The sequence below is a fragment of the Episyrphus balteatus genome, chromosome 1 (genome assembly GCF_945859705.1).
Source record: "Episyrphus balteatus chromosome 1, idEpiBalt1.1, whole genome shotgun sequence".
Lineage (NCBI taxonomy): Eukaryota > Metazoa > Arthropoda > Insecta > Diptera > Syrphidae > Episyrphus > Episyrphus balteatus.
The window spans coordinates 34,515,274-34,531,919 of NC_079134.1; the positions used below are offsets into that span (position 1 = coordinate 34,515,274).

Sequence of the window (16,646 nt, forward strand, 5' to 3'; positions counted from 1 at the left end):
ATTTTGCTTATTTTTTAAAAATCATAAATAATTTTGTTTTCATCAAATATTGTTTATATTTTGTAAGTTTTCCAACTTTGTAATTTATAAATATTTTATTAATTATTTAAAATATTTTTATTTAAAGGCCTGATGAAGGGGATAACCATCCCTGAAACGTTGCGCCAAAAAATATAATATATAAAAATTGAATAAAATTGACTTTAAGCCCACAATAAAAGAATTTATTTATATTGTTAATATACATTTAAAAGTCACACATACAAACAAAAAATGTAAAAAATCTGCAACTCGAAATATGGACGCTTAAAAGTCAAAACCGAGAAATTGGATGTTTGACAAATAATTCACCAAAAATCAGCACAAAACGTGTTTGAAATAATGTTTAATTTGCGAGCAAAAAACAAAATAACTTTACACAAAATAACTGTTTAACCAAAAAAAAACTAAATTTGAAAATACTTTTCTGGTGACCTAATACGTTTTGTAGGACATTTTGAATATATAAAAACTGCATACTTTATTTTTCAAAATACCTCCAAAATCTGGGTTTCGGGGGAAAAAAACGGTAGGTTGGAGTGTACGATCTCTCTCTCCCTCATTTTTCCATATATTTCCTCCGAATAATGGTCAACTTGACAAAAATGGCGCCCAAACACACTTCGATTGATCAAAAATTTGGTGTGGAAATTGATATTTCTTAAGGGTCTTATGCTTTTAACCAAATAAGTATAAACTAACCAGTTTAAAAAGTTTAAATTTAAATATAGAAATTAAAAAAAAACAAAAAAAACTTCTTTCATTTAAAGTTCTGTTCACACAATAGACTCTTTAAATCTTTAATAAATTTAAAAAAACTCTTAATTATGTAGAATTAAACAATCTCCCACTTTCGACCGTGTTAAGCTTAACTCATACAATAGAGTCAGCTAAAAATCCCAACTGTTCCTACATATTCAACAGCATTATAGGGATCCACACCATTATCACATGTCACACATCCCAGAGTACTACTTACGTGTGTCGTCCTCCTCAAATCCCATGGCCAAATGTATTAAAATTCGAATGAACAATCATCGGTCGTTGGACTAGGAACATTGGCATCATATCGTGTATAAAATTTAACCTCGACCCGATGCACGTTGCACTTCCACACGTTTTTCAAAAAAAAAAAAAAAAATTCAACTTTTTTTTTCTAAATAAAAAAAAAAAAAAATATCAGCTCCTTGGTCCTCTGTGTAAACGACCTATAACATTTACACAGATACGACAGTGGGTAATCTCAGGACATTCAATGTAACTTCGACTACGTTTACATTGTATAACCCAGTTTTTTTTTTTTTTTCATTGTCATATCGTCGACATCGTCGTCGCAGAGATTAACCCTTTCCTTTTTTTTTCATATTGCAGAACAGAACAACAAAGTAGGGTTGGGCGGCAATATAAAAATGGGGTCGAGGAGGGGACAAACGAATGACGACGGCTCGAACTCGAACACTGCACACGGCAACAAATGGATTGAAACTTTTGTCGCATTTTCATTATTCAAACACTTACGCGATGAAGTAGTGTCACCTCGGGCTAAGGATGAGGGTTAGCCAAACAGCTAACCAGGCAACGCGCACAGCAAGCAATCCCAAGCAAAAGACAATAAAGTCTACATAAGTACGTCATAATGGAACGGAAAACTGTAAGACTTTTCCTGTTGGAAAAGTGGTTACCTTTTTCCCGTGCAAAATCTCATCTTTCCTTTTTTTTTTTTTTCTATATCTTTATTTTCTCGGAAAGATATAAATTTTTATGTTTCTTTCTTGTTTTTTTTTTTTTTACGCTGACTGGAAGTTGTATGAATTGAAAGTATTTTCTTAACGAATTTCTATGAAAATAAGAATTTTACCAATGAGATTGTTGATTTTATTTAAAATTAAGTGTTAAAGGGAAAAAATGAGATGTGTAATTTCCCTTGAAATGAGATCATTTCCATCTGACTTGATGAGTTAGGAAATGAGGTTACTGATTACACGTCTACGAAAATGCCTTTATCATTTTAAGAACAGGTATAAAATTAGCTAACGATAATGAAAGATTTTGGTCTCACAATAAACTTGCTGTTAATTCGAAAAATTCAACTGAAGGTGTTATGAGAGATTTCCTAATTTTCTAAATGCTTTTTAGAAAGCTTCTTGTGCAAGGTGCTAAAATCCTAGCGTTATGTCTTGTACTATAGTCTTGTATTGAAGTGAATAAAGAAAGAATGCTGTAAGTCCTCTTACCTCTTACACTCATAATCAATAGTTGAAGTCCAAATATCTCGAATAAACATGATACTATACATTTTCTTCTCATATCGAAGAGCTTATCTGAGAAATATTTCTGGACGTTTCAATATCAATATTTTTCTTTCAATTTATTTTAATGTAAACATTTTTACATATATATTCAAGAACAGGGTGCAAAATACTGCTACTGCCAGAACATGATAATTAACAAAAAGTAAAAACAGTAACGGACCCAGGTGACTTCCCTCTGGTACCCCAGACTTTACTTTAATTTCTTTTGAAAAAAAAGTTCTATAAAAAATTCCTTGCAATCAAATTGATTGCTTTAACCCTTTAGAAGATATTCGTATCCAAATCGCAATGGATACGAGTCATAAGAAAACAACTGAAATCAGTGTCGTAAATTAAATTTTCTAAAAATAAAAAAAAATAAGTTTATGAAATTTTCATAAATGAAGAAGCTTCAATTTTCGAAAGCACCGACCGATTTCTTAGAAATTCATGAAATTTTAAAATTCAAGTTTTCAAAATCGCTTTTAAAAGATATTTTATAAAGCCGGCTTTTGAACATTTAATGAAGAATCTTTCTACGCTGCACTGGTTTTATTTTTGAAAAATTAATAGAAACATTTTCTGAGATTCGCTTCTACTTTGTTTTGTATTTAAGAGAGAGAAAGACAGCGAAGCAACTAAAAAGGTTGAAAGTTCAGCAGCATTGTGAATGTTGGCCCTTTTAAATAAGTTATATTTAAAATGGCAATCAGTCGGCTAAAAATTAAAAAAGGAATTTTTAGTGAACTTAAAACACATTATATTACTAGAATATTAGAATCACTAAAATTATTTTTGTGAGTCAACTCAGATTTTAAATTCGATGAATCAAAAACATTAAAAAACGATTTTTTGATGGGAAACAAATTTCTTAATCAAAGAAAAAATAAAAATCTTTCAAATTCTCGAGGTTTTAAAAAAGAAAAATAAATGTTAAAAAAGACTATAAAAGAGATGACTTTAAAAATCCATATTTTATAGGCGCATTAAATTTTCGTTAAAACAAAGTTTTCACTTTTCTCTCTCATATGTTCAATAAATAAATGCCAAAACATAAAAATAAGATGGTTAGTAAAAACATCAAAATGTCGTTTTTTAGTCTCTTTTTTGAATATTTTTTCTTGATTTTTTACAATATTAGGAAATTTAATTTTCTAACTCAATTATTTTTTTCAAATTTGGCTTGCTTTTCAAGTTTTAGACAAATCACGAAAAGTAACAAAATAAGTCAAAATTTTGTACCGATACAAAATAAGATTGATGCCATAATAATATTTTACAGGAAAAATATTATTATTTCTGACTGTAAAATTCGAAAATTTTGGATGCCTTTTTTTAATTGAAACAACCGTACTTAAGAAATTCACCTTTTTTTAACCTATTTTTCTATGAATTGCATTCCTTGCAAATACAAATATTATATAGAAAAAAGAAAAATTCAACTCTTCTTCTCGCTTCAATGAATATGAACAAGAATAAAGGATATTGAAACAAGAAAAACTTTTCCCAAGGAGTCTATAAGTCCTTCAAAAAAAAAAAAAAAATAAAAATAATAAAAAAAAAGAATTACCAGAAGAGAGAAACACTCGAATGAACGTGAATTCAGGATTCACAGTTAATGGACCGGATGAAGAAAAAGGTATTGGCAAAGTGACTCTGCATGAGGTGAGCCAAAGGTATATAGTGACAGTACCAAGTAGATAGATGTAGGTAAGAAATGAAGGAAGGAAAGGTTTTAGTAGATAGCTCTAGTTTCTCTCGTTATACTTACGGATACACTGATAGCAAAAACAAAAAAAAAATGAAGTAACTCAGAAGCTTATATAGGCAAAGTTTTTTTTGTCTTTCTTTTATTTTATAATAATTTTGTCGGCAAGATTTTTTTATTCATGGTCGAAAAAGAACGTAGAGTTCCACCATGATTTTGATTTACATACCAAGTTTTTGTTTGGGGTTTTTCAAAAAAAAAAAGGGGCAAAAGCTTAAGTGAGTGTCTTCAAATATTCTCGTTTATTAAAAAGAATGTAAGTAGCGAAATTGAAATAATATTTTTTTTTTTTATTTGACAGAATTTTATGGGTTATAAAGTTGTGAGAGGTTTTGAGGATAGGAAAATTGGCCTAACGTTGAAATTTATAAATTGGTTTGCGGGAAAAAATAATAACTGCAATATTCTTGTGAGTGCCAAGAAAATTTTCGGTTTTACAAATAAGTCTTTTATATTTGTAAACTATTGACTCTCACAAAAACAAGGTTGTTAAAACTATATTTTTTAATGCATTTGTTTTCTATTACAAATTAAAAAAAAATATTCATTGCAAATATAAATAAAAATTGCATTAAAAAAATTTTATTGCAAATAAGAAGTTTTTTTGCATTGAAAAAAAAAAAAAAAAAATATTAAATATTTTTTTTTAATACCTTTATTTTTTACAATTTCGGCAATTTGACCATATATTAGGTTCAATATTATAGTTGAAATGGCTGATGTTGGTCAAATCTCTAAAATTGTAAGAATTTCGACGAATATTAAAAAAAAATATTTGATGCACACATTTTGCATTGAATTTTTTTTCAATGCAAAAAATTTTTTATTTGCAATAATTTTTTTTTAATGCAGCATAATTTTTATTTTCAATAATAATTTAATTTTCAATATAAATATTTTTTAGTTGCAATAAGATTTTTTTTTAATGCAATTTTTTTTATTTGTAATTATAATTTTTTTCTTAATGCAAATATTTTTTTTTAATTTCAAATGCATTTTTATTCAATTGAAATTTTTTTTATGATGTAAAATGGCTTCCTTTAAGGTGTAAATTTGTAGAAAAGCATTTGTTACATTAAAGAAAAATACTCTCCTTCTATGAAAAATAGCTTAGTGAGGCAGTAAACCACTAAAGATCTGCTTCAATTTAGAATTTAATATACATACATTTCTTCATCATATCTTGTAAATTCTGCTGCCAACTAGAATATCCTTTCTACCAAATCTTGCCAATAATGGGGGCCAAAGCTTCCTAGGAATTTCCACAAAGCAATACAAATAAAAAAATATACTAACTTTCCCTCACATTTGCTATGTTAAAATAATGTTGTTTTCTTCTCAAAAAACAAATTCGTCCTTTTTAGTCCTTTGTACAATCTATAAGCTTTTGAGTGTAATGTTATTTCATGCAAGCTTGTTGCATACTATATCTGACTCCCACCTTACCTATATTCTAGAGAGATAGTTATGGGATATAGGAAATATATAGAACTATCTCTATCCTCTCTGCCAAAGGAGAAAACTCATTTCCTATGCACAGTTGAGTAAGGAGCAATAGTCTGTAGTATAGCCCCGACAAACAGTTACAGTATAGAAAATCTTTCAAAGGGATTGTGTTTCGAATATTGCTGTTGTATGTGTGTGTGTGTAATACTAAAGGATATCCTTATGCAGTGGTGTAATAAATCAACAATGAATTAAGCTATCTCTTTAGCTTTACGAGAGAGAGTATTTTCCACAATATTCTGCTGTTCTGCTGTTATATAAATAGTGTTGGTTATGTCATGATAGAACCATGAGAGTGTGTAAACTTACCCGCCGCTGATGTGCATGTCGTCAGCTGTGGCGAATAGCGTTCAGTCAGTCGTTTAATTACGTCGATTTGTTCGAGCGTCAGTTGAACAGCATCTCGATGTTGTGCTTCACAAGGTACATAAGCTGCCCAGAACTGCAAGTAAAGAAAAAAAGATATACAATTAAATATATAGTATAAATGAATATCTTTGCTTAATGAAGCTAATATAGGTGTTCAATTTCGAACCAATGAATTTACTTTTGTGTCACATCTATCCTTTGTATGCGGATTTAACTTTCGAGTTAAATAAATATACTGGGTTTTAAACGTTACATAATGGTTACTTTGTAAGTAAAAAAACAGAAGTCTTTTAATTCTTTAATTTACTAGGATTTCCTGGTAGCACTTGCTTTGTTGAGGTTTTTTATCATGATCCTCAAAGTAACAATTTGTTTTTTAGGCATTTTTTTTTTTGGAAAAGTGGAAACAATTGTTAAAGGTGCCTAAGTTAGTTAAAATTCATGTTTTCAAGTGAACTTAGATAATAGAGATCATAGAATTTTTTGGTAGTAAGTTGTTCACTTTTTTTCGGAACCGATTTCTTTGTTTTTTTTTCACACAAAATATAGACATTTACAGAGTTTTTTTCAATTGATTTAGACATGTCTTGAGGAAAATTGCCCAGATAGTTGATTTTTATGACAAATCTAACAATTTGGGGTTCACTGTGGTGTATACGTAATATTTTTTTTTTTCTATAGAAAAACTTAAACCTGTTAACATAAAATTTCTACCGCTGATAAAATGATCTAATAAATGAGAATTTTCACAGATGCTTATCTAAATGAGCAATTATTGGATTTTAAAAACTTTTAAAACGTGGATTTATTTTAAATACATATAGAAGATTTGATTTCTTTTGAGAGGCTTTTTATTTCGCTGCATTATTGTAAGACATCTCTAAACAAAGTCAAAACCCAAAAAAGAATTTTGAATTAATTAAAATGTTTTGAAAAACAATTTACACTTGATTAATGTTTCTAAAAATCCGTTATGCTTAAAAAAAAAAAAATTCCCAGCAACAAAAACTGGTTCTTTTTTCTAGACTTCTTTTGAAATTTGAATCCATTTTATTCAAAATTATAAGAAATATCTGTCTAAAAATTAAACAAAAAAAAAATCATGTGTGCTATTTATTCACACTTGGTACAAGTGAAACCTTAAAAAATAATGTTTCTTGCAAAGAAAAAAAAATCGTAAAAATCTACCTTTCTTTTATTCTATGACCTTTAAATCCATTTCTTTTAAATGACAACCTATGATAAATTTTATATCTTCTGAAAGCTTTTTTCACCTTTTGTATGAAGTATCAATCATATTTCTACCATGCCTAAAAAAAAGTAAGAATTTTTTAAAGCCAACTATGTCGAAATTTCAAACTGAGATTACATTACTTCCTACAACTATGGCTGGTCATCGGCACAAATTTGAAAATAATACTTTAAAAACTTATAATAAAATCGAAAATAATAATAAAAATGGATGTTCCGCTATATGATAAGGGAAATTTAAAGGGTGATTTCTGGGTAAATTCTAAGAAAAAAATTGTTTTACAGCAACAATCTATCTGCAAAGTTGATACCACTTAGCGATGATTTAAGTAAACATTAACTTTTGTGCACCTTTACTCATGTTAATAATAATTTCTCTGTTATTAATAATGGTAGGAACTTGGTAAAGCTATTTATTTTTAGAGAAAATATTATTCCTTGTAGTTGTGTTTACAAAATGTTGATATCTGTGTTAGTTGCTCAGATATACGTTTTAAAAGGCTGTTAATTTTTCTTGCCCATGATAATTTTTTAATTTGACGCGAGAAATGTGTAGTTAACATAGTGTTTTATTAATTTATTCTTATTAGGAAAATAATAATAAACAAAAAAGTGTTCAACAAGTTTCCCAGAAACCTCATACATTTTAAAATACTTTGGAATATCTACAAACCCAACATATATTGACTTTTTTTTTTAATTGATATGTAAGGGATTAATAAAAAATGTTGCTCGTAAAAAAATTAAAAACATTAAAAAATTGTTACGCATACACCACAGTGATCTTCATAGTACATAGTTATGTCTAATATATTCTCCTGTAAAAAAATGTTTACATTTGTTGAAAATTCAATCACCATGACATCAATTTTGTTTGTATTGTTCGAAAATTTGTATACATAAAAAAAATATTTTTTTTTAAAGGCTCTAACGATTTTCAATTTAATAATTAATAATAATAATGTAAGATTTTCAATATATTTTTTTCATAAATTCCTTTAATACAAAAATCAAAAAATATAAAAAAAATAAATTTTATTTTTTGACATTTCTTATGATATCAAATCAAATAAAATGCACGACTGTGGTCGCACGTACTTGCTCTTATGCTTTAAGTTACTCTAATGTTAAAACTTTTTATTCAAGAAAATTAAGAAACTTTAAAATTTGATATTTTCAAGAAATTAAAAAAAAATAAAATGTTTTTTATAATTAATTAAATATCGTTTTAAATGATCTTTCACAAAAAACCAAGTATGCCAGTTTACTTCTTGTATAAAAGGGAATTTTTAGAAAAAAATTTTCGAAAATCGTTAGAGCCGTTTTTAAAAAACATAATTTTTTATATATAAAAATTTTCTAACATTTTTCAAAAAAAAAGTTGGTATGCCATTTTGAAGTAGTAATTTATTTACGCATAAAAACGAAGTTTCAAAATTTTTCATAAACACGCTTTCAAAAAAATTGATTTTTCAAAAAAAAATTTTGAAATATTTTTTAAAAACCCAAAAATGAGTTTTTTGAAAATTTTCTAAATTTTCGTTGAAATCGGGATATTCTTGAACGAGATATTCATAAATCAAAAAAACCGTTATATGACAGGTACCGTTAATAACGGTAAAAAAAATATTTTTTTTATTTAGAAAGTTGGCTCTTACTACACTCAAAAATTTTAATGAAAATCGTTAGAGCCGTTTTTGAAAAAAATTTTCTTTTCTATTTCCGTTATATGACAGGTACTGTTAGTTTTGGTCCTAAAAAAAAATTTCAATTTGTCCTCTAGGGAATCACCCAAAACTCTTAACTACCAAGTTTGAACAAAATCACTCGAATAGTTTAGGCTATAGCTCGAGGTACATACAGACAGACAGACGGACAGACAGACAGAATTGCCGGACCCACTTTTTTGGCATTCTCCATCATCGTAATGTCATGTAAAATTGTTATCTCGAGTTCGATTTTTTTTACGAGTCCTAAACTTGCCCTATAGTACCTATATCGCAAGTAAAAAATCAAATTATGTAGGTATGTATAATTATTTCATAATTTTTTTGTTCATAAAAAGTCTTAAAATTAGAGCTACTTTTATTATATGAGCAATAACGAGCCACCCAGTTGTCCATTTAGTATTAAACAGGGTTGCCAAGTTCTTGTTTCTATTTGATAAATGCAAGAAGGCAATCAAAACGGCAAATCACAACTAAGTAATTCTAACAAACCAGTTGTTTTTTTGGTTTTAATTTTTACCAGCAATATAAGCACCTCAAGGTTTATATCATTTGTTTCCATAATAACACGGTGTTACAAAAATGAGGTTTTAAAATATACGCGGGCGGAGACCTATCAGGTTTTGTAGAGCTAGTCGCACTGAATACGAAACGGTATTTGAAAATCCCCTAACACCCCCAAAATCTGGAGTTACGGGCAAAAAACGGTTTTTTGGACCTTCACCCATTGAAAAAATTCTAGCTTCGACAATTTGTTACCCATTTTCGATTTTTTTACAGTTTCTGATAGAAGATAAATATACCTTTTTAACAATGTATAAAACATGTAACTCGGTTAAACCACTTAGAATTTATAAGATGTCAAAGTTCAAAAATTCAATTTTTTTTGTCATTTGCCCAACTTCGGCATCAATTTAAAGTATATGTTTTCAAAACAACATGCTATTTAAAAAATATATTCTAAAACTATATCTATTTCCCAATCAATCGAGGTATTTTTTATGAAAATCACTTCAAAATTGGCTTAGAAAAAAAAATTTTTCGATTTCAACCCAGATACAGAAATTCGAACTTTTAGGTATAGAACAAAAATGTTGTTTCGGCACGTAGTAAGATAAGTTGGGCGCCAGGATTTGATTAAAGGTTTTTGTAGAGGAGCTCAATACAAACATTTTTTTTCTTTGGGAGGGGGGTCTATCTCCCCCCGTTTAGGTGGGAGGGGCATTTTTCTAAAAAAAAATTATCAAAATAAAAAAAAATTATTAAAAAACAACGGCAACACTTACAGTAATAAATGATACCATTTCCAAAAGGCAAAATTGTGCATTTGGTTCTAATTTCTAAATCAATATAATATTACCAATAGTTTTTGAAATAATCGATTTCAAAGTTAAAAATAGGCGAAAAAAAATTTGTAAAAACTCATTTTATACTATTTTTGTCCAGACTGTGAATTTTAGTAAATAAATTACTTAGACAGAAAACTGCCTCAATTAATTCCTTATCGAACAGTGAAAACTATATGTTTCTATGTCTTCTAGTTTTTGAGAAAATTGAAAAATTATTTTATCAGATTTTTCTTTTTTCAAAATATTTTTTGTTTTTATTTGTTTTTATTTTTCAATTTTCTCAAAAACTAGAAGACATAGAAACATATAGTTTTCACTGTTCGATAAGGAATTAATTGAGGCAGTTTTCTGTCTAAGTAATTTATTTACTAAAATTCACAGTCTGGACAAAAATAGTATAAAATGAGTTTTTACAAATTTTTTTTCGCCTATTTTTAACTTTGAAATCGATTATTTCAAAAACTATTGGTAATATTATATTGATTTAGAAATTAGAACCAAATGCACAATTTTGCCTTTTGGAAATGGTATCATTTATTACTGTAAGTGTTGCCGTTGTTTTTTAATAATTTTTTTTTATTTTGATAATTTTTTTTTAGAAAAATGCCCCTCCCACCTAAACGGGGGGAGATAGACCCCCCTCCCAAAGAAAAAAAATGTTTGTATTGAGCTCCTCTACAAAAACCTTTAATCAAATCCTGGCGCCCAACTTATCTTACTACGTGCCGAAACAACATTTTTGTTCTATACCTAAAAGTTCGAATTTCTGTATCTGGGTTGAAATCGAAAAATTTTTTTTTCTAAGCCAATTTTGAAGTGATTTTCATAAAAAATACCTCGATCGATTGGGAAATAGATATAGTTTTAGAATATATTTTTTAAATAGCATGTTGTTTTGAAAACATATACTTTAAATTGATGCCGAAGTTGGGCAAATGACAAAAAAAATTGAATTTTTGAACTTTGACATCTTATAAATTCTAAGTGGTTTAACCGAGTTACATGTTTTATACATTGTTAAAAAGGTATATTTATCTTCTATTAGAAACTGTAAAAAAATCGAAAATGGGTAACAAATTGTCGAAGCTAGAATTTTTTCAATGGGTGAAGGTCCAAAAAACCGTTTTTTGCCCGTAACTCCAGATTTTGGGGGTGTTAGGGGATTTTCAAATAGCGTTTCGTATTCAGTGCGACTAGCTCTACAAAACCTGATAGGTCTCCGCCCGCGTATTTTTTGAGTGTTACACCGTGTAATTAAATCAATTTTTTAAATTTTTAATTTCAAAAATTTAATTTGATGTTAAACTGTGTGGGTAACCCTATAATAAAAAAAAATCATTTATTCAACAATTTATTATTTACATGTTTATATCAGCACCACTGCCCACAATGACACCACATCAGCTTTTCAAGTTAACACTATAGACTCACTCTTTTCAAAGTTTTTTTTTAATTTTTCCAAGAAGAATGGATGAATATTGCGGAAACAATCCAATCAAATTGAATTCGCCAATAAATTTAATACACACACAAGATACAACATGCAATTCCCTACTCTGCTAATTAATATGTCACATTGTTTTCAAAATTGCATCATTTCATCGAACGCGTGTGTCAGCCTAGGGACACAAATAACTCTGCTCAAGAGCGATCATAATGAGCGAAAACATTGTTAGGTAATATTAAGGCCTTACCACAGAATCACCATCGTTATAAGATACTTTAAACCATCCGTCCGCCATTTTTTTTTTTTTGTAAATTCATTTTAATGCTTCGCTTCATATCCGGCCACCATTTCAGCCAAGCAACAAGAACAGGCCGGGCGGATGGCCGGCGGGTATGTGATAAATTAAATTTGTTACGTACTCATTAATGTGTGGCGAATTGTGTGGGGGGATGAATTGGACTACAATTTTATAAGGATACAGAAGAATACTATACAAGAACAGAGCAATTGATTTTTTTTTGTTCCTTTTTTATATGAAAAAAATAAAATACGTTTTAAGTGTCCTTACTTAATGAGCGGTGTCACATTCCAAAGAGAATTTATTGTATAAATTTATAAATTTCTGATGTAAACCATTGGCTCGATGTAATGACGCATGGATGGGTTTGAGTTTAATGGACAGATGGAGATATTTTTTTTTTTTTGTGAAAAGAAATTATCAAAAGGACGAGTAATGCGTACCCTTACGAATTTTGTTTTTGTTTATTTAAGCAACGATTAACTAAAATTCCAATAAAACAAATTTTGGTATTTAATAATAAAAATTTTCAGATTTTTTGCTATTTTTAATAGACTATCGGTTCAAGGAATAAATTACTCATTTCATTTGATTTACAAAAAAACAGCAAAAGGATTCCCTCAAATAGTAAAGAATTTTTCAATATAGTTTCAGCAATATCATTTTTACCAGATAAATTGGGTTAAATAAATAACAAAACGGTTTAATCCTCTTTCAGATATTAGATACTAAAAAAAAATTCATAAATTTATCAAAAGGAAAAAGAAAAAATCAATTCAACTTTTTTGCCTTGAGCAACACAATTTTATTTCTAACGCAAAAAAAAATCTCAAATACTGTTTTTTTGTATTTTCAATAAAGTTCAATAACAACAACAATATCTTCAATTTTGTACAAATAAGTAAATAAAACACTCGAAACAACAAATGCAGAGAGTTTGTTTTCATCTTTTTTTTTTCGTTAAAAGCTCAAATAATTTGATACTATAAAAGTTAGTATTGCGGTTAATTTTGTTTATTTTTCAAGTCGTAAGTTAATACAAAAAAACAAGTTCAAAAGTCCTTAAAGCCCCGATACAAATAGTTAGTGCATTTGTATAGAAAATAAACGAAACTTTGTCCTTTCAACATGCAGTAGCGGGCAGTAGTTGTATGTCTGCAAATAACACTCCATGTGGAAACCAAATAAACTAAAAAAAAAGGAAGAGTTTTATTTTTTTTTTAAGTTAAGTTTTGAGGTCATTGTATTAAAAGTTGTTTTCCCTTCGGTATTGCAATATCGATGGCATTGAGAAGTAAAATTGGAACCCTAATATGGAGGTATACCATTCGAAGTATATTTGGTCTTTGGTCACTATACACCACTCTCGAGTATGTAAAAAAACTATACAAAATTGAATAATGCATCATGGGATTTTAAAAATTCTTTTACCTTAGGAGTTAGGATTTATGGTTCCAGTTTGTATTTTCATTTTTTAGTGCTCTAAGCTGTTTAATTTTTTGGTAAGACAAGACAAAGTTCAATATCAATGTGAATTTAAAAAATTGATGCAAATTTAAAACTATACCCCTTACCTTACAACTTGGTACGCTTAAATATCGTCGGTTCAAAGGAAAAACTCACTAACTAACAAAATCGACATTTCGAGATAATTTGATTTAAACAAATTTCATCATTGGGATTATGGTGTCTTCTTCATTTTTAGTAAAAACCATTCAATTAAGTTGTTTTTTGAGAAAAATGTACTTAGTGACTTTTTTCTCTTAAGAGATTTGAGATATCTTGTACTAAGTAAAAATCATTTTAAATTACAATAAGTAAAAATCATTTTAAATTACTTGCCCACCGACTTGTAGGTATAACGAGCGTTTAATCCTCTTCATCTTGATAACTATTGTTTTGACCAGTTTCTGGCAAACGTTTAGTTTTTGTGGATACATAAAAAGCATTTAAAGACCCATATACTAAACAATAAGGGATACGTCCGACAAGTAAATGGCCGGTTTGATTGCGGTTAATCTTGACAGAATAAATATTTTTTCAACAAAAAAAAAAAAAAAAAAAAAAAAACAAAACCGACCTCTTTCTCATAGATGCCATAGTCAGAACTGGACCAAATTAAAGTAGGAAGCGCCAGCCTTTAATAAAACAAGAAACATCGAAATCGGTTTACCAGTCGAAAATTATGAAATAACAAACATACAAAAAAAAAAAAAATACATTCGAATTGAGGGCTTCCCCTTGTTTTGAAGTCAGTTAAATATCATTGGAAAGATAAAAACCGTTCGATCATTGAAAAATAGAATATAGAGGAGAGAAGGTACATTTTCAAAAGGAACCGTTGCTATAATACGACTTTTCACTCAAATATAAAAGATACGACTTACTGGCACGTACTATGGTACTCGTTTAAAGATGACCTGAAGATTTCTTTTACTTCCACATATAGATAAAGAATTTTGTTACAAGCTTATTTCATGTTCTTTACTATCGAATTGTAAATTTTGATTAAAAATTAAATCATTTTATATAGTGACTAAAAATAGCAATGCACTTAATAAGTTTTTCCTCTAAAGAGAAATCAATAATTGCTTGCACTTAGTGATTTTTCCATGTTTCTAATTCCCGTTAGAGCGATATTTTCGCCCTACAGATTTTTTTTAGTGATAGAGCGAGAGGATATATAACCACTTTTCATAAAAAACTCAATTTTACAAATTTTGTACTAAGTGAGTTTTTCCTTTGGACCGACGATATGTTAGTGGCTTTTGTGAGAGCATAATTTCCACATAGGACAACTTGACTCTTTTTGCAGTTATTATTTGTTGTGATCAAGGGGCAAGGTAGTGGCCAGCCAAGTTCTCTAGCAACTTTGGCACTAAACCCTTATTTACAGGAAACAATTTAGGCCATTTTCGACCCCCCTTCAACTTCCACACCAAAGATGCTAGAAATTTCAAACTTGCTACATTGGTTGTGCTGGTGCAAAATCAAACTCCTCACAAAATTTCAGTTTCTTACGATGAGTAGTTTTTGAGATGTAGGGCTTCAAAAATCGCAAAAACCGTAACTGACTCACTGACAGATCATCAAAATTATGGAGAACTTCCCGCTGTCGTAGAAACTTGAAATTTTACACGGTGATAGGACATGTGGTGTATTTTCAATCCAGGGGGCGTGGCATCCGCCCATATCCGCTGAATTTTCATCAAATATTATAGAGCACTTCTGAGTATCGTAGAATCTTGAAATTTGGTAGAATGGTAGAGATGGTAGTTTATACAAAGGAAAAAAATTTAAAATTTGAGAATTTTAGCCAGGGGCAACTGCCCATTTTCACTGAATTTTCATCAAAAATAGATATTTTCAATTCTACAGCCATACCTTGCAAAAAGTAGTGAAATCACAACAAAAACATTACTGTTAAAAAAAAGCCAAGTTCTCCTTTGTTGAAATTATGTACCAAGTTCTAAAGTTTGGGTTCAAATTCGTATCAATAAAATTTTGATTGGCAATTTTTGAAATAACTTTAAAAAACGGTAAATAAAAGAAAAATTGTCAAGGGAACAATCAAAATTTTATTGATACGAATTTGAACCCAAACTTTAGAACTTGGTTCACTTTTACATCTCAGTACTTTTTTTGGCTCTTTTTTAACAGTAATGTTTTTGTTGGGATCATTTTTTACATGAAAGGCCTTAATAGCTTTAATACAGTTTTTTCCATTAGAGCAAGAACGTGAGATCCAATCGTGCATTTTTTATATTATCGTATTCAATGGTTGCATTAGAGAATGATTTGAAAAGCTGTCTATCACTTGGGCTAATTCCCGTAAATAGATGAGAATTTTTCGTGCAAGGGGTAACTTTAAAGACTTTAAATACCGGAAAACACATGTTCATAGAAGTGTTGTCCCCATACCGCAATAAAGCCGCCTCCCCACTTCTCGATTGCAGCTAGTTTTTGATAGAACTTATATTTATAGAAATTTATGTTTAACGAGATTAAGTTACGTGTTGAATTTTTTAGCTAAAAGCTCTTTTCATGATTTTCAAGCGGTTCGCTGCACCAAATCGGCGGAATAAATTTGTCTCGTAGAAAATTTCAAAAATTTTTTTATTAGTTACCTATTTAATATTAGATTTTTAAATCAAGTTGCACACTGCGGTATCGTCAGGAAACGTAGTCGCGTGTAAACTATTGGTTTGAAATTGAAAATAGAATACAATTTTTAATTACCCAAACCACTTTACTGACATAGAAAAACCCTAAGCTTCAAATATTCTTTTTAAATTGTATAGAATCATTCAAACAGAACTTGTCTTAATTTGAAGTCTTCGTACAAGACTTTTCCAAAAAGCTTCAAAAACGTTTGTAATGATGCCGCACTTATTCAATCGTCCAGTGGTTTTTCTAAAACAGAACACGTGTTCATCTTCTAGGTCTTTATGTTCTTTTATTATGACTAAAAGACATGCAGTAAAATTCTCTCAAAGATTTTCATTATTGACGGTAAAAACACAATAATTGGACTAGGTATACCTATGGTTTTTTCGTGTTATAGGTTGATTAATTCATAATTATTGTATAATATAACCTTC

At 29.0% G+C, this 16,646-nt stretch overlaps 1 protein-coding gene across 6 annotated transcripts in view; it reads right to left on the bottom strand.

Annotated features, from left to right (window-relative positions):
- Positions 1-16,646, bottom strand: part of LOC129913863 (uncharacterized) — a 420,354-nt gene that overhangs the window by 119,164 nt on the left and 284,544 nt on the right. For all 6 annotated transcript variants that reach the window (XR_008772105.1, XM_055992811.1, XM_055992813.1 and 3 more), the window contains one exon: positions 5,914-6,046. Coding sequence is in view for 5 of the 6 variants with exons in the window: in XM_055992811.1 (XP_055848786.1) it covers positions 5,914-6,046 (133 nt within the window). In the remaining variant the exon portion in view is untranslated. The remainder of the gene's footprint in view (positions 1-5,913; positions 6,047-16,646) is intronic.